We start from the raw sequence: 25,590 nt of genomic DNA, 5'->3' as shown, positions 1-25,590 counted from the left end.
CATGTAGCCTTATATATAATTAACTGCTAGAACTTAATATTTAAGTGATTCATGACCCAGTTGAGTTTCTGTTCTGTAGGTATTATAATGTATAAAATGCGCAAAATATTTTTATATTATAATATAATAGTACTTAACTGATATACTTTTATAAAGTTTATATTTGAAGCACTAATTTTGTAGTTATTCACTATAATAAAATAAATAAAACAACTCTGTTTTTAACCACTAATTTTTATTTTTCACCGACCGGTTTCAAAGCAAACAAGCTTCTTTGTCAAGGTTTACGTAACTAATGAATTTATTCCTTTTTATTTTATTTCTATCATGTTCACTAAATACTACACGTGGACCCAATAAATCAAGTGGTTTTTTCTTACACGGGTGGTAATTTGATATCATTATTTTCGAAGTAAGCCAGGAGAGGACTTAAAGAAATATTGTTTATTTGGTTATTTATTATTGTTTTCATATTATGAATCGCTTTTTTAATTTCTAAGATTTCTAAGTTGTATTTTAATATTTTATTTTCAACATGAAGTACTTTTAATCCAGTGTATTTACTGAAGTTATGATTATTTTCTATCAGATGATTTGCGAATTCAGCTTGACAAAGAAGCTTGTTTGCTTTGAAACCGGTCGGTGAAAAATAAAAATTAGTGGTTAAAAACAAAGTTGTTTTATTTATTTTATTTTACGATATACTTTTAATTTGTTTTTATCGTTTAAATAAACCGTCGATTATGATTCTGAACAACAATGATTCAAAATATAAAAAAATAGGTTTTTTTTCATTAAACAAAATTTTATTCTTTAGACATGAAAATCCCCAAATAACTTAAAAGAATGCCCTACCTGCAGATTAAAAGCACTAGGACTTACATTTTTGAAAAAACCACAAAAAAGAGGCGACGAGATAGAAATTTTTAAGATACTAAATGATTACTACGACTGCCCCCTGCACCGGGCGTATCAATTAAATCCCAACACCAATTTAGGGTGTCATCATTGGAAGTTTTACTGTCTTCAATTCCACCCCAACGGCAAGAAAAACTTCCTTTCCAGCAGGGTGGTTTCAGACTGGAATAAATTGCCCAGCCTAGTTGTCCATTTCATTTTGTTCAGCGAGTTCAAAAACCGTAGAAGAATGCAAACAAAAACTGTAAATGAGGCGCACCAGCAAAGGCTGCCTGCCAATAACTACTACTACTACTAGAGAGGATAGACCGCCACACACATCTACCCTGGTATATATTCCTAGCTTCTTCCACAACATACACGCCCTTCAGTTCTGCCTGCTTTCGACATGACCAGACTTTGGTTTATCTGGCCATGCCACGTCTTCCTTGGTCAACCTCGCCCTACATTCTCGCCATATACAGGGTGTTGTTTAAACCCTGTCACATCCGAAACCACGATGATCAGTATGGGCAAGAAGACATATTAGCATATTTAAAACAATATTAAGAACGCAGAAATTAAAAAAAAAAAAATTTAAAAAAACAAATGGTTGCTTACTTCTCCGTGGCCATGTGGTTGACGGTGTATCAGACTTCCCCCTCCCCTCTCCTCGCTTCGCCCTTGCAGAAGTAAGCAACCATTTGTTTTTTTAAATATTTTATTTTCGTAAATTTTATTTGTTCTAAAAATTAATTTTAATGTGCCAATATGTCTTCTTGGTCATACTGATCATCGTGGTTTCGGATGTGACAGGGTTTAAAGAACACCCTGTATATCTGTCTAACCATTCTTTCATCATCCATCCGTTCTACATGACTACACCATCTCGGAGACCCTTTCTTAATCTTATCAACTATACCTGACTCGGATTTGCACCCTCGTCTGATTTCGACCCTGTCACGCATTGATTTCCCACACATTCGTCTAAGAGATTGCATTTTGACCGCATTCACTTTGCTTTCATCCTCCTCCTACCAATTCCATGTTTCGTTTCCATACATAAGTGTTCGGGCTAAAACTCCATTGTGCACTGCCAATTTAGCTTCGATTGACATATTTTCATTAGCAATTACTGTGCTTAGTACCTATAACAAATGTTAATAATAATTTAGTCTCCTACAAAATACACTTAATGTCATTTAGCTTTTTTATCCATCTTAAGTAATAAAAATAAAATGTTGTTATTAGAATCACATTTGATTCCCAATTTTTTAATAGTGAGTTATTTAGGACTTGTTGAACTGTTCGGGTAAATCATTAGAACGCAAATAGTGTATCTTTTTTTATCAAAAATGTTTTTCAAAAGTAAATTTAAACATATTTATCAATCCACGTATTTGTAATATTCGATAATCATCCGTTCGTAAGAAATGCCCTTTCGCTCTATTGCATACAAAAAAATAGCATTCTAAATTTTCAGTTTAACAACAAACGTGTAAGGATGGTTTAGGTTTACACTTGCAATTCTCAACCTGAGTACCTCGTTGTATTGCTGTAAACTGTAGCTAACTTCGTAATTGATAATCATAGAATGGTTTTTGTCAATATAGACGACGTGTATTATTACTCTATATTTTTTGTACAGTAAACTCCCCTATAATGGTGGTCCCCTGTATAACGCAGTAGATCCGTGCGCCTTGACCTTGGTACATGCGTTCAGTGGAACTAACATTACACGAAACACTTAGAAATATGTAAAGCTCTATATTGTAAAATTGACAAAGAAATGCTGGCAAAAGTTATTTTCGACAATAAAGAAAATTGTAATCCAGTTTATAATCAGAATGATGAAGAAATTGTGCAACCGGTATTAAAAAAGTCTCTATGGAAGGTGATATCAGATGATACTGACAGTGATTAAATACATACTTGGCTACACAATTTAATATGTTTATCTTTTGTTTTGCTTTTGACAATCATTGTTTGGTTTTTAATATGAATTTTATTTTATATTCATATGTATCTTTTTGTGAAATAAAACATATTTATGGAATAGTTTGCTTTACATTTATTCATCATAATATGCTAACCCATTTTTAAAAATTAACTAATAAACTGTCACGTTGAACTTCCTTGCCCGCAAGTTTCGGGAAGATTACGTCGCCCGAAATCGTCACGCGAGTCAAGCCGCTGGTTAACATGTAAAAATACAATTTAAAAACATTACTGGGGGCTTACTGTACGTACAAAGGCATGGCAATTGCACAAATGAGGTATTCATTTAAGGTTGATGCCATTTTCCCTTGACAATTTTCTTTTCCATCTCTTGAAAATACGTTTCCTTTTTAGCTAAGACTCCGGAACAATCCTCATCAGGTGAATCGAGCAAGATGGCTACCCCCGTGGACGAGTATATCGAGGCGGTAGTCTGTAACACGTCTGACCTGCAGGACAATGAGATGAAGTCCCTGGAGCTGGGTCCCGGCGGGCCTAAGGTGCGGTTCATTTAGCCTTGCTCTTGTACACTGGTCATCTTTAGTTGAGTGGTGTTGGAAACGGGAGGGAACTTCCGAATAAAACAACAGATGACTCGTTGAAGAGAAGCCGGACTATTGTTAGACTTCAGAAGCCCTTCTGTTTCTTTATGTCCGATGTTCTTATTGCCAATATGGCTAACTATTCTAAGTAAGATACTGGGCTGAGCTTTACTAATAAATCTTTACATCTAAATGGAGACAGAGGATACTCTATATTAATGTTAAAATGCACTAGTGTTGATATACATGGTGTTTCATTGCCAGACCGTGATACTTCGAAGGAACATTCCTTATAATAAACTTTTTGAAAAATCCAAATGAATTCTTTTCAAAAAACATGTTTTTTTTAATGAAAAAAAAAAATTATTACAATTTTAAAATGGAGACAATCCTTAATGTCTCGGACTACCATCCCTTCCACAAACTCCTAAATCTCCCCTACCCAGCCGCTTCCAGTCAGCAGTACACGAGATATAGGCGTATCAGCAAAGGCTGCCTGCCTATAATGAATAATAATATTAATCGTAGTCCTTAAAATATAGCTTGATTAAAATGACAGCTGCCAAACTAATGTTACAAGTGATGGGAAATTACTGATCACTGGTCATGTACCGATCAAATCGATTTTATCAGGTTTTTCTTGCAAACATGAAACTCTGTTTCCAAAAATTGATATAAAAATGCAAAAACAAGCCTATTATAGTGTGTTTAAGACAATTATTCACCAAAAAATAAGACATTACTTTTTTCATGAACAACATCAAATGAATTATTTTTTTATTCGATCGATTTACATTGGTCAATTTGTCCCATCTGTAACATTTTTGCAAAATGATGTAACCTTGTTAGAACGTCGTTAATAATTAGGTTTATTTTAGTTTTAAAGCTGATTTTATATAATTATGTGGATTTATATGTCAAGCATTGTATTAAAAAAATTAATAACATGCCAGATACGAATGATTTTTCGTGTGTCAATATAAATAACTCCTTAGACGTTACTAAAAAGTTATGTTGCCACTTTTGCTAACAACTGTCATTCTAATCAAGCTATATTTTAAGGACTATAGTTAATAAATTTTCACTTAATTAGAACAAATAAATTATCAATTTTCCTACACCGGTATGAAATTAGCGAATTAATTAAACACAATATCTATGGGTTTCAGCCAAATAACTTTAGATCCAGAGTTGTCCGAGTCCTTTTTCTACTTTAACTTTTTAACCCAAGGTGCTGGTGGTGAAGCAGGGCGGGCAAGTGTCGGCCGTGGGAGCCAAGTGCACGCACTACGGGGCCCCGCTTGCCTCAGGAGCCCTGGGCGAGGGTCGCGTGCGTTGCCCGTGGCACGGAGCCTGCTTCAACATACGCACGGGGGACATCGAAGACTATCCCGGACTGGATTCTCTGCCGTGCTATCAGGTCAACGTTGGACAGGATGGCAGCGTCAAAGTAAGTTGGGGAAAATTAAATATCAAAGTTTTTATCGATTTCTTGCGTATGGTAAATGATTAACTCGTTTGACGGTTTGTCCTGATTTGCTGGAGCTAGTGTCTGAAGTTAGCCATGCACAATGGAGTTCCGGTGTCGACCCTTATGCGTGGAAGTGAAGTGTGGAATCGGAAAAACACGCATGAAAATAGGCTGAATGCTGTCGAAACGCCATCTCCGGTGTGGTAAAACTATGTATGATATGCACAAATATCGCGACCCGTGCATTATGTAAGCCTGAGATAAGCATTACCGACAAAATCAAGAAAGGAGTTTTGCGTTGGTCTGGACACGTAGAGCGAATGGACGTTGAAAGAACGCCTAAAAGAATTAACCATGCGAATGTTGATGGATGGATGTAGAAACTGAGGAAGACCAAGAAAGCACGTCATAATCAAATCCAACAAATACTTGAACTTATGAATGTAGAGGATGCGAGGTCTGTATGCAAAGATAGAGTGACATGGCATTCTATCCTCTCTGCCTGCCCCTACGGAGAAACGGCATGATGTTTTGTTTGTTTTATTTCAAAAATTCAGAAATCAACTCTTCGAAGAAGAAGTATAATTGAAAACTGGTTTTATCAATAAACATATTTTTTTCCTAGCCACAGAACCACAATAACAGAAACAGTTAGTTTATTATCAATTAAAATTGATATCTACAGAGTAGGTAGTATAATCATGTATTTATTTATTTATTCATATTTTTCGCTTACAAACTATAATTAATAATAAAAAAAATGTGACCTCACTGGGGTTTCCCGTGCCGAGGACACTTAACAATTTAGTTTTTTTAAATTACATTTGAGAATAAACAAAAAAGACTAACTTAAAAAACAAACATAATTAACAAATATTCAGACAGTTTTAAAAACAAAGTATTTATGTACATCTATATTATTTATATTACAAAACACACAATGAAAGAACAAAAACCTAACATAAGCTATACAGTTGTGAAGCAGTTGACTCAGCATTGGTATGGGCGAATGAGACAATCCATTTTACTTCTACCTAGCTCCACTATCCATTTTTTTATAGCCTTTTTAAACATTTTCTCATTACTAATTGCTTTAATAGATAGTAGAAGTAGGTTATAGATTTTAATTGAATAATACTCAAAATCCCTTTGTCCGAAAGTGGTATTAGTTTGTATTTGTTTAAGTTGTTTATGTGTTGAGGATCTAGTGATTATATTATTTGTATGTGATGTATTGTGGGGGTTATGTCTTTCATTTGAGTAAGAGTAGTTTTTGAATCTATAAGTGAGTATTGTTTTAGCGTATAATTGTTTTGGTGTCATATGTTGTGATTTATGGAATATTTCTTCAGTAGATGTCTGTATCGGGACTCTGAGTATTATTTTAATGATGGATTTTTGTGCAACAAATACACTATTTAAAACTGTGTCACTCGCACCACCCCAAACGATTATACCGTACTCCAAAATTGATTGGCACAATGCAAAATAAATCTTTAAAAGTTCCTGTACATTAATTATATTTCGAATTGTTTTGAATATATACGTTAATTTCTTAAGTTTATTTGTATTTCTATATTCATTAGATATTTCAATATTAACACTGTGGTTTACGAGCAATTATCTCCATTATGATAAAATTTTGTGATTTACATAAGTATTATTATGTTCTTTCTATATATTGTTCATATTTTAATAAATCTGAATCCAAAAATATTTAATTTTAAGTAGAAATAAAGGAAAATGTTACAAAAATGTATGTGATTTAAAATGCTTGTATTTCTTTTCAAAATCAAAAAAAATAAATTTTGCCTTCGGCCACTTCCATGTTCAATTCATTATCTTTAAATTATTACAACAAATTTTAGTACAATACTAAGTCTTTATTGAGATCCCGGATACCTAAGTTTAGTCTGAATTTGAAATGGCGTAATCTGTCGGTCTAAAAGTAATTATATTTTAGTTTCATGAAACTTTTAAGTATATCTTTTTACAGAAATACCTTTAAAAAATATTGTCTTTATCTAACTTATGTTTTTTTATTACTGCGCGATTAAAAAAAAACATTCGTTTTAAAATGGCAAAATTGTATGATTTCCTAATTTTGCGTTCATTTTACCAGATTACAGTCTTAAGCTCTGTTGCATAGAACAAAAGCGTTCCAAATATTTGCTTTGGTTTTAGTTAGGTCTTTAGTTTAACAACAATTGTGTAATGGACGGTTTCGGTTAGCAAGTACCTACGGCCCGTTGTATTGCCTTTAATCTGTAGCTAAGTTCGTGGTCAATAATCATAGAATGGGTTTTCTCCGTATGGGTGACTATAAGGTTATTACTCTAAGGTTTAAACACTTACTTTGTTAATGACCATGAATTTATCAGATATAAATACTTTAGCTATAAACCTTTTTGATAATAAATCATTCATATATTATGCTGTGAGCGACGGGTAGTAGTACTGTCGTATCGAGCACTGCTGTGAATGAGTTAATGTATCATTTAAGCAAGCTCATTGAATTAATAATTATTATAGACTTTCTTCATTGTGAAATTTAATTTTAAATGCGAGGCAACCAAATTATATTTGAATTTTGATAAATTTATGTGCATATAAATATCTTTCATGCAATAATTTTGGTAAACTGACCACACTTGTATCATTTGATATTAGCTTAGCTTTGTGCTACATATTGTTTTTTTTTTCAGGTGAGGGCTAAGAAATCTGATTTGGATTCAAATGTTCGGGTCAAAACTTGTCTCAAGCGTTCCTCGACGGACAACTCCACCTACCTCGTGGTGGGCGGGGGACCTTCCGCAGCCGCCTTCGTGGAGACTCTCCGGCAGAACAACTGCGCGGGTCGCATCGTGATGATCGCTAAGGAGAACGCCGTCCCCTACGATCGAGTCAAGGTATCTAAAGCCCTCGATGCCGACATTCAAAAGTTGCAACTTCGAAGCGACGAATTCTACGCGCAAAATGATATCGAAGTGTACAAAGGAGTAGAAGTCACAAAAGTCAACACTGAAAAGAAAACTGTCTCTCTCTCCGATGGCGAGAGTCTGAGGTACACAAAACTGTACATCGCCACCGGTTCTAAGTCCAGATTGCTTCCTATCGTCGGAAACGATTTGAAGAATGTGTTCACATTAAGAACTTTGGCTGACGGCGGCAAAATTCACAGCGCAATCGGAAACGATAAGGACAAACATATCGTTATTTTGGGGGTCAGTTTCATAGGAATGGAAGCAGCCGCTTACTGCGTAGGGAAGGCCAAAAGTATCACCGTCATCGGAAGAGACAACGTCCCCTTCCTGCCCGTGTTCGGGGAGGCTGTCGGCATGAGCCTCATGAAACTATTCCAAGAGAAGGGAGTGCAATTTCAAATGAACAATAATATCAAGGCGTGCCACGGTAAGAACGGTGTTTTAACTTCTGTCGAGTTAAATGACTGTACCAGTTTACCCGCTGATGTTCTGCTCATGGGAGTCGGGTCCCTATTCAACACCAGTTTTTTGAAAGACTCCGGTATCGCGATGGAGCAAAACGGTTCGATCCCGGTAAATGATAGACTTAGAACTAATTTGGAAGGTGTTTACGCCGGTGGGGATATCGCGTACGCCCCCATTTATTCTCACGGAGGAACCAAAGGTGCGATCGGTCACTTCGGTCTCGCGCATTACCACGGCCGGGTTGCGGCTCTGAACATGTTAAACATAGACACTCCCCTTAAATCCGTGCCTTTCTTCTGGACCATGGTGTTCGGTAAGTCGGTGCGATATTGCGGCTATGGCAGGCACCACAGCGTGAGGATAGAAGGGGACGTGAACGCTCTGAAGTTCGTGGCCTTCTATTTCGACGTCTCGGGTAGAGTAATTTCCATGGCGTCGTGCCAGAGGGATCCCGTCGTAGCGCAATTCGCCGAACTTCTCGCACAAGGAAAGTCTCTCCATTCCGATGATCTTTTACAAGATCCATTTGCGTGGACCAAAACATATTTAGATTGTTGATCTTATAGATCTTGTTAGCTATTTGTTTGGCGTTGTAATGTGGCGATTTTACAATCAATTTTATCAACTGTGCTATATGATCACTTCATACACATTACAATGTTGTACAAAATAAGTTTTGCCTTTCCAACGACAAGTAACACAAATATTTGCCTTTATTTTTTGTGTAAAAATGTATCTATTATATTTAAAATAGCTTTAAGTTAAGGAATATACAATATATTCCGTTTTAATAATAATATTATAGTCCGTTCAATATTTATCACGTCCTTAAAATGCTAATCATACGATGTAAGAATCTGACATTTTGTCATTGTACTTATTACAAATATTATTAAACATTATACATACCACGGAGTTGCTTAGGGAGGTGCTCGTTAGCGCATACATGTAGTTTGGGCATCGACATTAGGTCAGGAGTGAAGTTGACTACAGTTACAGTACAATAGACAAAGAACCTGCATTGATAAGAATGTTTGTTGACAGAATACATATAAAAAAATAATGGCCGCCGACAAAGTGTAGCCAATTGTGGCAAGTTTACAATAATTGTTTATGTTTCGGTTGTGTAAAAATGAATGTACCATTTTGGCATTTCTATAAGTGACAGGGATTATATCTGAAATGATATATGAAGTATGCTTCAGTATTATTATCTCAAATCTTCATCCCGATATTATTTTCAGTAAAATTGTTGAGGTTATTTAAAATTGTCATCGAGTAAATATTAATGAATTATATTATCCGTAAACAGGTAAATGAAACACAGAAAAGTGTGCTAAAACTATCGGTTTTGCATTCTGAGCTACAGATAGAATATAATTTAAAAGTTATATAGACTGATGACTTTTTAAATATAACTTTAAATAGTTTATTATTAATTGAATAGATACAATTATTTTTCGATGAATCTTCTCTTGTGTTAAAGTAAAATTGATCATAAGATGTTATACGTACTTTCATGTATATACCTATATTTAATGCTTTAAAATTGCTATAATAAATATATAGAGTATCGTCACCCTGACTTGTAAAACTAGAAAGTCCACAAATGGTCAAAAGTTATATTTGGACTTTTTCTGTTAGGACTTCAAATAATCTATGCGTGTAAATCTTACATATTAGAAAGAAAAAAAATCACTACTGAAGTAAAAATTGTCAACCCTGAACAAAAATAAATTCAGGATGAATTTTACAAATTAGGCTGACGATATGTAAAATTAATATCTTTCCAATATTATCTTATCTTTGAATAAATTCCATCAGTGCTGTTATAATTAGGTATTTATGTGGTACCTGCTTTTATATTCAAATATGTATAGGATAAAATAGTGTAAAAAATATATCGACGCAAAAAAATGTAAATATGTATTTTATTTATTTTAAATCGACAAAAATGTGTTGCGCTAATATTCATTTCAATTTTGATTAAAGAACTATCGATGAAAAACTTTATTTTATTTTTAGTTTAAGAAATATTTACAAATCCTTGACTTCTGTACTTCATTCGGTGGGTGATAATTAAATGCAGAAAGCAGCCAGTCCACAATTTTGAAAAAATGAGATACTGGTATTATTACTAGTGTTGTTACAGTAAGGTCTATAATTGACCTTACTGCAACACTAAAAACAGCCAGACCGCTTTCACACAAAAAACTGTAATAACTGAAACTATTTTCAGAAGGTGATTATTGAAATGTTGTTTTTGTAGTGGACATTTGTCGATTACAAAAATGTCATTTTTCAATTTGCAGAAAACAACCCACAGCACTAGAAAAATCTTACGATACTTTAACAATCATTAAAACTGGTCAAATACATAATTAGATTGTTTGTAATAAATGAAAAAAAAAACGAATGTATTCACTGTTTATCATTTGTCAGTCAAAACATTCCAACTGTTGCGTAGATTTGATTATTCACTCTTTTCACAAAGGTGCTATTATCTCAGTTTCACTTTTCTATGGCTGGCTGCTTTCTGCATAACTACGTTCAATTGTACTTGTTGCGCTATTGTATGTGACAGAAAAAATAACTAATATAAATATATGAAATATAATTAAATAATATATATCCTTAAATACCCACACCTTAGTATTATTTACTGAAAAATAATAAAACTTAACCAGATGGTCCCTAACGCTGTTTTTTTTTTTGTTAAGGGCGCTGAATAATACTGCCTTGCTAAGTCATATTTGCTGAGTTGCAAATTTTTCAGGAGATTACTGTTTTATGGCTTGCCGACCTGATCTCTTTTTTAGTTTTTTTTTAAGTCGCTTAGCCTCTTTATTTTGCAATTATTGTTTTATTTATTAATATATTTATTCAGTTGAATGCCGGACTTTGATAAACAGCTGAGCTGCTCAGTTCAGTGGTTGATTTTAACTATTTGGTGGCGTCAAATACATAAACATATAATGTATCAAAATTATTTTATGTTTAGATTACTTTCAGGTAATTTGTATTAAAAGTAATAATTTTGTTTTAGCAATATACCCATGCTATGGAAAGTGTAAGTGATAAAATATTTAGCAAATTCCATACATTGTTGTACAATCATAGTCAGTAAATGTCACTTTAAATCATTAAAAATATATTTTATTTCCAGATGCTTCCTATTCAATATTATTCTTAATAAAAATGATTTGTTTAGAATTTACTGATAACATCTCCAATATTCTTTATGCGTGGACACTATTTTTGTTATTCAAATAACGGCCCTAGTGAGGTGCCACAATTCGCATCCGTGGAGGAGACTATTCTCCTATGTGTTATGCCGGTGTTTTATAGGCGGCATTTGGTTTTCACTGAGTAAATATCCAATCTCCAGACAACCCCCATACTGTTGAATGTGGCGCCTGCTACTCACTTACACTCCGTTTTTTTTAAAGCTGCCATTTTCTGTAACATATACTAATTTTTTAGGTCACATTTATTTTCCTTTGTGGATGGATCAAAATGTGGACAGACTGAGTCATTGTAGGCATAATATATTAGTAAAACAATTTGTTATTTTTCATACGATTTATTTAAATAAAGTAAACCATAAAAATAATTATTTTATGTATAAAAACTCCAATAATTCATGCATAATAAACACCATCATAATTAAGAACAAACTTATATATATAAATTAAGTACATAAAAAAGTATACAAAAGATAGAGAATATGTCACATTAAAATGTAGCTATAAACATAAGTCATATCTGATAACAGAGAAAATACATAATAATACTATTTTATATTTGTGCCATGGTTTATTAATACAACATTATAGTTGCATAAATTATTGCATAGTAATTTAATCATCAATCAATCTAGAAGAAGAGAAGAAAGATAATTCTTGATTAAGACGATCGATATGATCGGAAGAAACTTATGTTAGAAAAAAATATATTTAAATACAGCTAAACCCTTCTATAAACACAGTCTCTTACAATATGGTTTCGGCCTAACACTGTCAAAATTTTGAGGGAACCCTCCCACAACACGATTTGTATATTAACGTTCGGGCAAAAAACATCATTTTGAGAAATCGCAATTTGAAAGATTGGAGATCGCGGAAAAATCCGATTTTTGTGTTTTGGAGGTTTATCATAAATAACATAAATCCTTTGTGTCTTTTTAATAAATTCCATTGGTAACTTTTTCCTTCTGATGCATTAAAAAATATCTAATATTTTAATGAGGCAAGTGGCTAAAATTTGGTTGAGTGACTTTCACTCGTCAATAATCTGGACAATGCAAGCTATAAGAGTTAGTGAAAGGAAGGGAATATCAAGAATAATTAATATGTGGTTAAAAAATAATTTATAATTGAAGAAGTTTTCATATAAAATACTATAAAGTCACATTGTAAAAAACAAATATTTCGGATTTACGCAACTTTTTTCTAAGTTACTTTAGTGAAATAACCTAATTTTATGTTTCGAATGGCATATTTAACTCACAAGCGTCATTTTTAGGGTAAGTGGCTTAGGAAGTGGCTTAATATGTCCAAATCTATTTTGAGGAGAAGAATAGTCATAAAGATTGTGGAATAAAAGAATTGCCTAAAACTGAGGGCCTTAAAACCTAGCAAAAAATCTATTTTTTTTTATTTTTAAAAACAGACCGCCTATCCGCTGTAAGAAGCCGAAAATTCAAGCTACAAAACATGTACTAAAAAAATCTACAAACTACCTTTTAAGGAAAATAGCAAGGAAACCAAAATCACACTTTTTAAAGATGGCGGAAAGCACAAATGATAGAAAAGATGATAAAATTATCATTTAACCAAAAAACCGATTAGGTTTAGTTGTACCTAGCAGCGACGAGTAAGAAAATCATTGAATCAAGAATTAACCAATTGAAACATTATTTTTTACTGTTTGACGCCATAAACATATTTTTTAATTCAATTTTCAATATTTAAAAAAAATGTTTTGAATTTTTTTGTAACCTAACTCCCCTGTTTGTAGCGTGGGCTTATTCTGTCGCAATTTCGTTTCACAAGTTCGTTCGCTAGTTATGTATCCATCTCACTCTAACGCAATCAAAACTGTATTTTGCTCTCGTTCACAAGGCCGCCGGCCGAGTCTCGTATAACACTGCATTTTCTAAGAACCTATCTACCATGTTGTAGGAGGGTTACCTTTAGGGTCGAAGCTTTACTCGATCGAATAAACTAATTGTAAGGGTCTCTCTCAAGTATTAAAATAAAATATAAATATATAAGTTACTGTATGAATGTAATTAGAATAACACATTCTTCGTCCTTAAGGTTTTGTTCACTTTTCTTACACCCCCATAACACACAAAAATGTAAAAAGAACACAATAAATATGTTAACATAGAATATAAACAGGAATGTTAAGACATAAATATTACACATTACATGCATCACAAATAATTAATACTTTTTTTTTAAATGTCAAAAATCAACAAAATATAGATGTTCAAACATAGGTGAAATGGTCAATGTTACACAGTGTGTAGAGTAGCCACCAAACCAGCTGATAGGTCATAAGCCTTGTAAATGCCTTGACTTCTATATTCCCTTCTCTAAAATGTTCTCTGTTGTAATTTGTTAATCTTAATTGCTCCATAGGGTGTGAAATCCAGTCTTTTGTCCACAAACATTTGTCCAAACTCAACATTTTGTTGTAGAGCCAACTGGTCCAAGAATAAAGAAAACAATAAACAAATTTACGCATTTAATACTTTTCTTAGAGACAGTCAAAATATTTCTACCCCTTTTCTAAAAAAAAAATATACATATGTATCACAAGTTATGGAATGCTCATATATTCAACTTTATATTATAACAAAATAAATATTATTAGTCAAAACAATGCACCCAGTAAATAGAACTAAATAAGCTTCAAAATATAGCAAATTTAGACATTTGCTATGAAGTATTTTACCAACGCGGAGTTTAAGTTTACTAACTCTAATAAATACACGTATTTATCGCTGTCATAATATATAACAAATCGATACATCATTGCCTTCCTAGCCTCACCTCATATTTAGAAAATATTGCATTGCCCTCGACAGTTGTAAATAAAACGATAGCAAATCATGATGCAAATATTACCGTAAGGAAGAGATGTATTAGATTTTGCAGACGATAAGACGCATCGGACCATAAGACACCACCCTAAAATTTATCTATCAATTTTTAGAAAAAAAAATGTTTTGGACGATAAGACGCATCGCACCATAAGACGCACTTCAATTTTCGGTTGAATTTTTGGAGTAAAAAAGTGCGTCTTATGGTCCGGAAAATACGGTACATATTTCTTTAATGCATTTTTCTGCGTAACTCGTTACCATTGATTATTGTACTTTAAAACCGTAAAAAATGTAAATATAACTAATTTTCTACTTATTTAATAAATTGGATTGTATATAATATGTATCTATGAATGAAATTTTGGTGATTCGTATGACATTATGTCTATAATTAATACTTCGAAACGTCTTTAATTGACTGATCTGAAAACACGCTTTCACATAATATTATGATAGTTTAGGTAGCTGCCAACGATTTTGAGGTCATAATAATTAATAATATAAATACATGAAATAAATTTTAAAAAAACCTATTTTTAAAGATACATAAACAGCATTTAAAAAAACTAAATTTGTTAATTTTAATTTTTTTCTGGAGGGCGATGATATTACAGTTAAACTTGGTTATAAGGATCACGGAATTAGCGAGATCTCAGATGTAACGGGGAAACATTTATCAACATTTTAGTTTGATTTTCTCCATACATTTATTCACTTTTATAACAAGCTACTTCTCGGTCATACCGAGCAAAAATATTGTCAGCAGTTATTTAATCGTTTAAAAACATCATTTTTAAAATAAGAACCAGAGTAATCAAATCTAAACGAGCAGCTACCGTTTAGGTGTCTAAGTACCTAATTGGTGTTTTAGCCGATAACATTGAAAAAATATCCCACACATGGATGAAATTTCGAGTAAAAAATCCAAGCTTTGTGAACTCAGTAAGTACCGGCTCGGCACTGCATTACAATTTACAACTTCTTTTGTGGTTTATGAATGACATCCTTATTTCTGGGGTTTTTACGACCCTTTTCAGTTTTTAAAAAATGTTTTATGGCCAATGCATTATAAACAATACATGATGTCAGATCAGTTAAAAACTAACCCTCGAATTATAAAACATGTCTACTAACAAGAGGAAGTGTCTCAATCCATGTATCTACACTTGAGATAATATTTAGTTTTATATAGATTATCCTTACACGGTATAATGTTTACCAGTCTGAAGATGCCCATTAGAGGTAACTTATATGTAAATACAAGTTGTTACATCAATATAATTTGACACAGCAGCTAGATGAAGAGCTAAATACGTGGGATGGATGTGGTTAGTGAGATTTCTAGAGGTCCTCCTTGTTGGACTTCTTGTTCTTCCTGTTGCGGCGCAGCTTGGTGTTGGAGAGGATCTCGTAGGCCTGCTGGATCTCCAGGAAGCGCTCCTGGCGGACGGCCCTCCTGTCGGGGTCGCGCTCCTTGTCGGGGTGGAACTGCCGCGACAGCTTCCTCCACTCGGCGGTGATCTCTTGCTGGCTCGAGTCGCGGGACACGCCCAGGACCTGTGCGTAAATACAGTATGCTTTTGCTTAAGAAAAATAAAATAAAAAAAATAAACAATGTTTTGAGTGTGTCCAAATGCTCGCAGACTGGCTGTATTTCCTCCCACTGACTGGAGTTATTCTTATCTAAATTTGTTGCAACAGAGAGGAAAAACATTTTTGAGAAGAGAATACGGAAGTCTATGCATTTAAAGGGCTTATGACCTGTCATTGGCCAATTTAAGTGGCCACTTTACACACTGTGTAACATTCACCATTCTACCTATGGTCAAACATTTACACTCCTTCAGTTCTTCCGTTGATGTTTGTAAAGTTAAAGAGCTGAAACCCTGATTGAGAGCCCTGTAGTCGCCTGAAATTGAAGGAATATAGATGTTCAAACAGAGGCAGAATGGTGAATGTTGAACAGTGTTTTAAGTGGCCACTTAAACCAGCCGATAACAGGCCATAAGCCTTGTAGATACATAGGCTTTTATATTTCATTCTTTAAAATGTTCTTCATCTCTGTTGTAATATGTTGATGAAAAGTGATACCACCCTATTCTCTTTTAATCCCAGCAGTATTTTGACACTTACAAATGACACATCACAGCATAGTTGAATTTAAATCGGCAGTTGCGTACTAAGCGACGTCTACAGAGTAACTAATGGCCAAAACGTAAAACTACTTATTTATGAGTAGTTTAGTTGGCTTCAGTTTAATGCGCGTATGCAGTTTCTGGACTATTATAATTCTATGGATTAAAGACGTGATACATACCTTGTAGGCGTTCTGTTCTCCTTGTATGTCAGAGAGATCGATAATCTGTTTCCATATCTCGTACCAGCCGTGGTGCTGGGCGTAGGTGTACGTGTCGTAAAGGCTCTGCTTCAAGTCCACCCACCTGGAAATGGTAACTATGATTCAGGGGCGAATCCTCAAAATAAACGACTATGCACAGCTTGCTATTGACTTTCGATAATAATGTTTTATGATAAATAAATAAAATAATTGTTGTTTATTATAAATCCCCACCACTGTTCAAATCTTCCCACAAAAAATATCTATGAAGTGCACCCAGCACCCAGCTCGTTCTCAGTAAACGATGAAACTAGCCGATTACCTTATTCCTCCATACAAAAAAGTACAGTATATTTTACATCTTTCACCAAAGTCAGCTTTTTTAGTACTAAAACAAGCTTTCAGATATTATTTGAAGATTCGCTATTTGGAATATTATTTCCGAAGGGCTATTTTTCTTTGATAGGATACCGTTGATAGGATAGGACATGTGCCGTTCGCAGTGGTCGTTTTTGGCATTATTCATTTTAAAAGAAATCGGCCAGTGCTCAGTGTTGACATTTCAATCATGATGGAAATATCTGCTGAATGTCATTATGGTATTTGTGTATAGACTTTTGCACAAGTATTGTATTAAAATAGCGTAAAATAAAGCTACGTTTATTGCGTGGTTAGTAATAATTGTTGTTTAAGTTGATTTTCACAGAACCCCAGAAAAAACAGTCATTTATAATGATATTATTTACATATTATGTACTTATATGTAGGTGCAAATTAATGAACATTTTTGGTGATTACCCATAAAATAAATCACGGCTCGCCACTGCTATGATTCCCCTTTTTAAGAGATGCATCAGCTTGCTCATCGCAAACTGCACACCGCACCCAAGGATGCAAGTCTTTTTGGCGATGCCCACTACATACAAATAAAAATAGCTTGTTCCTGAACAAGAAAAGCTGCCCGAAGGAGCCCCTGTATTTACAATAAACTAAATAAATAAATACCACAAAAATAAGACGAGATGTAAGAATTTTATCCGAGTGCCCATTTGTGGGCTCATCACTGGGAGCTCTATCGTACCTGATGTCACCTCATCCCTAAGTATAACCAGGCTAGTTTCAGCTGCGGTTTTGGATTCCGCCAAAAATTAGCCGAAACTTCGGCTCAGCCGAAGCCTGTGGTCGGAATGTGTCGTATTAGGTTTGGCTGTACTAAGGTGAAATATAACATTTTTGTTTTACAATTATAAATTAACAAGGGTCTATAAAATACTGGTGAGTAAAAAAAACAATTTTTCAAACACTTGTTTGCCAAGGTAGATTTCAGTGCATCGTTCACCTTGTTCCCGGCACTCACCCTCCTTTCCATCCCTAGTAAACATACTTTCCAGATACACAAATTCTTCTAGCTGATTCTGTGGCCTTATGCTGTAAATAATTATTAGTTTTGTAAATTCATTTGTATCGTATGAGGGAACGAGAGCAAAATATGGTTTTGATTGCGTTCGAATGAGGTGGATATATGACAAACGAACGAACTTACGAAACGAAATTGTGACAGAATAAGCCAGCAGAATATCTTCGTATACTTTTGTTATACTTTCACCCCTTTCGAAAACCATTACTTTGTATTTATCAATATTCATAAGCAAATGGTTTTTCTTGCATACATCGTAGACCTTTGTTACCAAGAATTGCAGGTTTTCTTTGCTGCTAGCAAAAAGCACGTCATCATCAGCATACAAAAGACAGGTAACGGTTATATAATTCATTTTTGTAAATGATTAGAAGCCATTTTGTCAAAAACTGTTTAAATGTGGCTTAAGCTCCTCTGGCTCTCAGCGCCTCATACAGGAATAATTATATTATTTACCAAGGACTAGTGAAGAAGTGATGAATGGCCTCGTGCACCGGAACCTCATCCCCGTTGACGTCCGTGACCGTCCCGTTGAAGTACAGGAATCCCACCCACAGCGACAGGTACAGGCAGGCGCTCACGCCCAGCACACCGAGCCGCCTGTAATGTGACAAAACACATTTTAAAAAAGAAAGATTGTTAGGCGATTTCAACAAACAATTTTGATAGAATTTTTTATTTAATCAAAAATGTTCATCTCTACTTACTTGCCTTTTCTCTTCCTTCTTAAAAAGTAATCCTTATCTTGGAAGTAAACCCTCTAGGTACATGTCTCAAAATATTGCTGATCATACAAGATAATGTTAAAGTACTAAATGTAGACAAGATGATGAAAAGTATTAAATGTACACCATGGCGGCCTCCCTGGTGTAGTGGCCAAGACGCTGGACTCACACACGGAAGGTTCCGGTTTCGATTCCCGGTGAGTACACAAAAATTAAAAAGTGATTTTTCTCAAGCCTGATGTAATTCATCACTGTAATTGGGCCTCCTGGCCTGTTGGGTGCAAAAAATAAATTATTTTAAATAAATTATTTTAAAATTATTTTGAAGTAAAAATATTAAATGTACACAATTTGAAGTAAGAGTATTAAATTTACCCAAGATGATGTAAGAGTACTAAATGTACACAAGATAATGTAAAAGTACTAAATGTACACAAGATTATGTAAAAGTACCAATGTATAATAAATAATGACCTCAACATGGGTTTCCTCTTGGGGGGGGTCCTCCTCCATTCCTTGGACCAGGAGTCGAAGGCAAAGGCGCTGACCAGAGACATGAGCCCCACCCAGGTGAAGTCGTCCACGAAGTAGAAGCGCAGGGGGGCGCACAACAAGGCGGCCAGCAGGCACCACTTTATACTGCCGCGCTGCCGCCCGACGTTGCCCACCGTCCACACACCTACATTTTAAATGTTTTACATTGCAATAAATATTCCGATAAATATTTTAAATGTAACAATGTACTTTTATTCTCCATCCTACAAGTTCAGGTTGGTGCCCATCATCCTGAGCTCGTCTCAATAGGGAAATATCACATAGTGAATTACGTACACAACACAATATATAATATGATTTCTGAACAGGACAACAAAACGTGACGAGAATATGTATATCACGTGAATCTATTTATATTGGTATCTTCATTGTTGTAAATAAGGAGTGTGGCTTATGGAGTGATGTGTGTAAAATGTAGTGTTTGTTTTATAGGAGGTTAATTCAGAAAATAATGAGAATTTTTAAAATTCGGCGGTTTGGAGTCTGATTGTCAATTAAAAAGAAGAATTATATTAATATGTATGCCCCGAAGTATGCTAAAATGTCCAGCTGCATTATTTTTTTACTTTGTCTGTGGCAGCCGCGAAGGTTAGCCGTATTCGGCGTGCTCGGCGATTATCGTCTTGGCGATTCAGAATGCCTCCACTGGGACGATTGAGCCTTAGTTTCAACGTCATATTTGTAAACCCGTGTTTCATTGTCGTTGACTTCATTTAGTGATGCCTGAGCAACTTCCATTCGCCGCTGTTTTTGTTCGAAATTCAAAAATTTTGAGACAAATTTTGCTGTCAAGCGTTTCGTACCTAAGACATTTGAAAAAATTTCATGGCATAAGCCAATCGATATGCCAACATCATCGATGAATTTTCTGATTGTGCTTCGGCAATCGCTCATAACCATTTCATTCACTTTTTTACATTTTCATCGGTTGTTGATGTGCTGGGGTGTCTGGGCCGTTCGTCATCTTCAACGTCTTCACGGCCATCTTGGAAACGCTTATACCACTCGTAAACTTTTGTTTTACTCATAGCAGACTCACTATGGGCCTTTGTTAACATTTCACACTTTGTTACACTTTATTGAATTTTTTGCACCAAATTTGATACAGATTCTTTGATTCATTTTTTTTTAACAAACGAAAATTTCCGAGCTTATAAAAACACGTCTAACCTTAGCGGCTGCCACAGACAAAGTAAACAATAAATACAGGTAAAAATTTTAGCATACTTCAGGGGCATGTATACCAACATAATTTGTTAATTTTAATTGACAATCGGAGTCTCCAAACCTGCGAAATTTAAAAATTCCCATTATTTTCTGAACACACCTCATATGTATAGTAGATTTAGTATTTTCTGTCTTTGTTTTGTAAAATGACTAATTGCTATTCCTAATAGAGAATTCTGAGCTGCTCTGGTGTTGCATTTGTCGTTGCTCAGTAACGTAGTATGTCTAGTGCGACGATGGGAAATATTCGAATTGATTTCAGCCAGCAAATCGGCACAATCGATTCGATTATTAAGTAAATTGTAAATTATAAATAAATCATCATCATTCTCTTTCCGCACCTAATGGTGCATAGGGCACTGCATTGGTACACCGATCGCAGCGTATCTTGATCATTTCTGTTACATGAAGGTAAGATGATCAATCACCGAACTATAAAACTCACACAACACCGTTAATTTTGACTATACATGTATCCATAGTGATATTATGCAACCGTGCATGTGTGAAAATATTGAGCAGTATGTTTATTTAGGTTTAACTATAGATTGTAATTTTAAATGGGATGTACATATTAGAAAATTGTGTAAGCGATTAAGAGCAATAAGTAATAGAATGTACATATTAAAATATTATGTCCCTGTTAATACTTTACGAATTATTTATTTATCTCTCTCTGAATCAATTGTACGATACGCTATAACATCCTGGGGGTAATCAAGTGAAACTAATATTAATTTTATTCAAATTTTGCAAAATTCTATGATCAAATTGCTACTACATAAAGATGTATACTGCCAGAGACACAATATTTCAATATCATCGATGTATAAATCTGTAAATAAATTATCTGTTAGGGCTCTACATTGGTACAAATCAATTTGTCAGCGTGCGTCGCACTCCGAGTATAAACACAAGTTGGTACATGATTACAACACCAGGTTTACTAGTATGGCTGCACTAGAGCTAGCTGTTCCTAGATATTGCAATAAATATGGCAAAAAGACACTGCAATACAGTATACCTAAAATATTTAACATGTTACCAAACAATATTAAAAATAATGTGTTAAATACAGGAGTGAGACATTTGCTCAAATTATGGTTAATAGAAAAAAGCTTCTTGTATTAGTGATAGTTTTTAATTTTTGATAATGTAATTGGAATGTTTTTCAAGTAAAATTATTATTAATGTAGGTTACGTGAATAGTCGATGCAATTTATAAGAACCTGCTGACGAGTTTTTTTTTTTTTGCACCACAACAGGCCAGGAGGCCTAATTACAGTGGTGAATTACATCACAGAGCACCCAGGCTTGAGAAAAATCACATTTTAATTTTTGTGTTCTCACGGGGAATCGAACCCGGAACCTTCCGTGCGTGAGTCAAGCGTCTTGACCACTACACCACGGAGGCCGCCAAGTTGTATGTATGTAACTCAGCAGGAGTTTAATATAAGACTATTTTGTAAATATTTTTGAAAAATAAATTAAAAAACACCGCACCAGGACGGTTATTGTTTCTGTTTACAAATTCAACACAAATTTCTCAGGGGTGAAGCGTACCTAAGGCGACGGCAACCGGTGTCAGCCAGATGAGGAATTTCCAATTGATTCCGGCAAAGTCGTCCATAGGAAGAGCAGACAGGTACATACTGCCCCATGAGTAGCTCACTGTTGTAGCAGCTGCAAATCTATTTGCTGAAAATGGCGGCTGAAAAAAATACAAGTATTTTTTCATTTAAATTTTATATTTGAAGCACTGACTTTGTGGTTATTCATTATATTAAAACAACTTTGTTTTTAACCTAGCCGGACCGAAGGGGGAGATTCGAATCCCCCATAGACCGATTTTAATTCGTTAACTCAAGTATTATTAAAGCTATTTGCTGTATATTTTTTGTAATCGTGAAACTATAGAAAGAAGCATTTTTCTGTTTTTATTTTTGAATTTTGAAATAGTTTTTTTTCTTCTTTTTTTTAAAGAAAAAAAGACATAAATAATACAAGGGTCAATTTCACTTTATGTACATAAGCATTCGGCAAACTAACAAAAAAATGAATAAAATACACGAATGAGTAAAATATGTGTACGCGAAAACATGAATAAATTATTGCACGGTCATAAACACTTCCAATGTTTTATTCTCCTGACGCCATATACAAGTAGACGCTGGGGTCCTTTGGTCCCCCCGTTCGGATCATGTGTAATTTTTGGATGCTTAGTGAGGGAAAGGTTAACTACTTTTTTTTTCTACCGACCGGTTTCAAAGCTATACAAGCTTCTTTATCAAGGTATACTTAACTAATGAATTCTATCCTATTTTATTTTATCAATGCTGCAAATGGAGCTAATAAATCAAGTCTTTTTGTCTTGTAAGGGTGGGAAGCATAATGTGAGATGGGTATGATTTTTCAAACTAGACAGAAGTGAACTAAAGAAAATATTGTTATTTGGTTATTTATTACTTTTTCTTATAATGAATCGCTTTTTTCATTTCTAAGATCTCTAAGTTGTCTAATTTCAATATTTTATTTTCAACACAAAGAACTTTTAATCCAGTGTTTTTATTGAAATTATGATTATTTTCTATCAGAATGTTTGCCAATTCAGAAAATGTATTATTATTTAATATTAATGTTTCTTTTAGTTTTTCCAATTTAGATTGAGCCGCAATACGAAGCATTGATATAATAAATAGGATAGAGTTCATTAGTTAAATATACCTCGATAAAGAAGCTTGTACAGCGAAACTGGTCAGTAGAATAAATAAAAAATAAGCAGTTAAAAACAAAGCTGTTTTTTTACAATATTTGAGTTTGTCCAAATGTTTATAGACAAAAGACTGGATTTCACCCCCTCGGGAATCATTAAGATTAACAAATTACAACAGGGATGGAGAATAATTCAGTCAGATGAATCTCTTCACAACAATAAAGGTTTCAGCTCTTTAACTTCACTAAAATCAACAAATGGAAGGATTGAAGAAATATGGATGTTCAAACATAGGCAAATGGTGAATGTTACACAGTGTGTGAAGTGGCCACTTAAACCAGCCAATGACAGGTCATAAGCCCTGTAAATGCCTTGACTTCCATATTCCCTTATTTAAGGTATTCTCCATCCCTGTTGTAATTTGTTGCTGTTTTTATTTAATAATTTATTAAAGCACACCGACTACTCCCATTTAGTAAATCAACTGTTTTTTTATTGACATCTATTGCAACAGAGAGGGAAAACTTTTTAAATAAGGTATTATGGTAGTCTTGCCAGTTTGCAGGGCTTTTAACCCGTCATTGGCTGGTTTAAGGGGTGACTTTACCACTGCTAGGTACTACGACTTTACATAAAGCTAGGACAAAAAAATATTTTATTATATATTTGTATATAACTATTTACCGACTTTCCTATGTCTACCGGTTTCGAGACAATCTGTTAGTGACCGACTATAACAAGATTTTCAGCCAAAATCGAATTTCGGATTCTAAACTCGTTTCGGCCAAAACTGAAATCGAAACTTATTTTTAAGGTAAGTCATTTTGGCTAATTATTGGCTAAAACTGGCCGAAACGGGTCAAGTATTGCTTGTGAGCACTCCAATACGTTTTACGACAGTCTCTTACCTTCGGATTTTTCCGCATTTTCATGATGAAATCTTCGATGAACTTGGGATCCTCATTAGCATCCTTCACATACTTGTTCAACTTGAAGAGATCCAACAGCCAGCCGACGCCGCAACAACCCAGAGTACTCCACCACGCGAAGGCATGGCGATCCCTCCTCAAATAGAAATGATGGAGACCGAAAATACCACCGAACAACCATAGCACAAAAGTTATGAAGAGTGACTTCTCGTAAGATTTCCCTGCCGACATTATGAACGAAATCGCTTGATTTGTTTCAGTCGATTTTTCCACGCCTTTTTGCGTCAGCCGAGTGTTTGAATTTCGAATAGTTTTCGTTCCTGAGAAAATCAAGAAATACTGCAGCACATATCTTTAATAATTCCGTTGGATCAACAATGAATTATTTACGGTTGCACTGATTGCATATTTACGATCTTTACGCATATTAAACCGCTGTTTATAGCCAATGTGCTTTGCGCTTTTATCGCATAATATTATTATTTATCATTTTGGGAGATAAAAAATTTGGGTACTTGCACAGGTGTTTTATTTTGACACTGACAGAAAGTTTATATTTTTCAATACTTTTTAACTAAATGTTTGATCGTTCGTTAATTTGAGCGTGAACTAAATACAGATAAGGAATGTATTAATATAAATATACGAGAAATCTTAATAACACGTCAACTATAGGAATTTGTAATCACCGACGTCAGAATTTACCGTTTGTTTGATTTACTAACCTACTTTTAATGTCGAGGTAGCCATATACAACACATAAGTTTAGATTATGCAGAAAAATAAAACATTATGAGTATGTTTTTATGAATGGTGAAGATTAATTGTTTTTTTTTTTTTTTTCTAGTTGAATCAACGATAAAAACAGTGATTTGAACAAATAGATAATAAACCCATATGAATAGTGATTAATTTTATAAACGTCTTTAGCAGGTAGTGTATGGTACTATTTACAATTATCTGTCAGTGAAAAGTTAAATTAGTTGCCAGATATGGAGAGAAATTTTGTCAATAATTTAAAAAATAAAGGCGGTAATTTTGAAAGCTATCCCCTTCAATATAAGAATAAAAAATGACTTCCATAAAAAATAATAACATCATATCTTCATGACTGTCTTCTTCTTTAAGTATTCGTCTAAACACAGTTTGAGCTCATTACTTGTTTTAAATAAAATCGTTTATCGAACAATTTAATATATTCTAATACAAAGTAA

The 25,590-nt window shown here is 34.1% G+C and overlaps 2 protein-coding genes across 2 annotated transcripts; one reads left to right on the top strand and one right to left on the bottom strand.

The window, feature by feature from the left end:
* The first annotated feature begins 3,222 nt into the window (after nucleotides 1-3,222).
* Nucleotides 3,223-10,365, top strand: LOC148283484 (apoptosis-inducing factor 3). Its single transcript, XM_088243785.1, has 3 exons — nucleotides 3,223-3,395; nucleotides 4,669-4,887; nucleotides 7,614-10,365. Exons 1-3 carry the CDS (start codon nucleotides 3,291-3,293, stop codon nucleotides 8,913-8,915), a joined length of 1,626 nt encoding a protein of 541 aa, XP_088099911.1. The 5' UTR covers nucleotides 3,223-3,290; the 3' UTR covers nucleotides 8,916-10,365.
* A 4,344-nt stretch (nucleotides 10,366-14,709) lies between these two features.
* Nucleotides 14,710-25,112, bottom strand: wus (TM2 and DnaJ domain-containing protein wurst). Its single transcript, XM_088243784.1, has 6 exons — nucleotides 24,356-25,112; nucleotides 22,298-22,445; nucleotides 19,427-19,631; nucleotides 18,684-18,827; nucleotides 16,790-16,913; nucleotides 14,710-16,029 (listed from the first exon to the last, which is right to left on the bottom strand). The coding sequence occupies exons 1-6, from the start codon at nucleotides 24,605-24,607 to the stop codon at nucleotides 15,814-15,816; spliced, it is 1,089 nt and encodes a 362-aa protein (XP_088099910.1). The 5' UTR covers nucleotides 24,608-25,112; the 3' UTR covers nucleotides 14,710-15,813.
* Nucleotides 25,113-25,590: the final 478 nt, after the last annotated feature.

This window comes from Micrasema longulum, unplaced genomic scaffold (assembly GCF_059751315.1).
Source record: "Micrasema longulum isolate JH-2025_06_02 unplaced genomic scaffold, ASM5975131v1 h1tg000229l, whole genome shotgun sequence".
Classification (NCBI taxonomy): domain Eukaryota; kingdom Metazoa; phylum Arthropoda; class Insecta; order Trichoptera; family Brachycentridae; genus Micrasema; species Micrasema longulum.
Note: the sequence above shows the minus strand (reverse complement) of the source record. Positions and strands in the feature narration are given on the sequence as shown.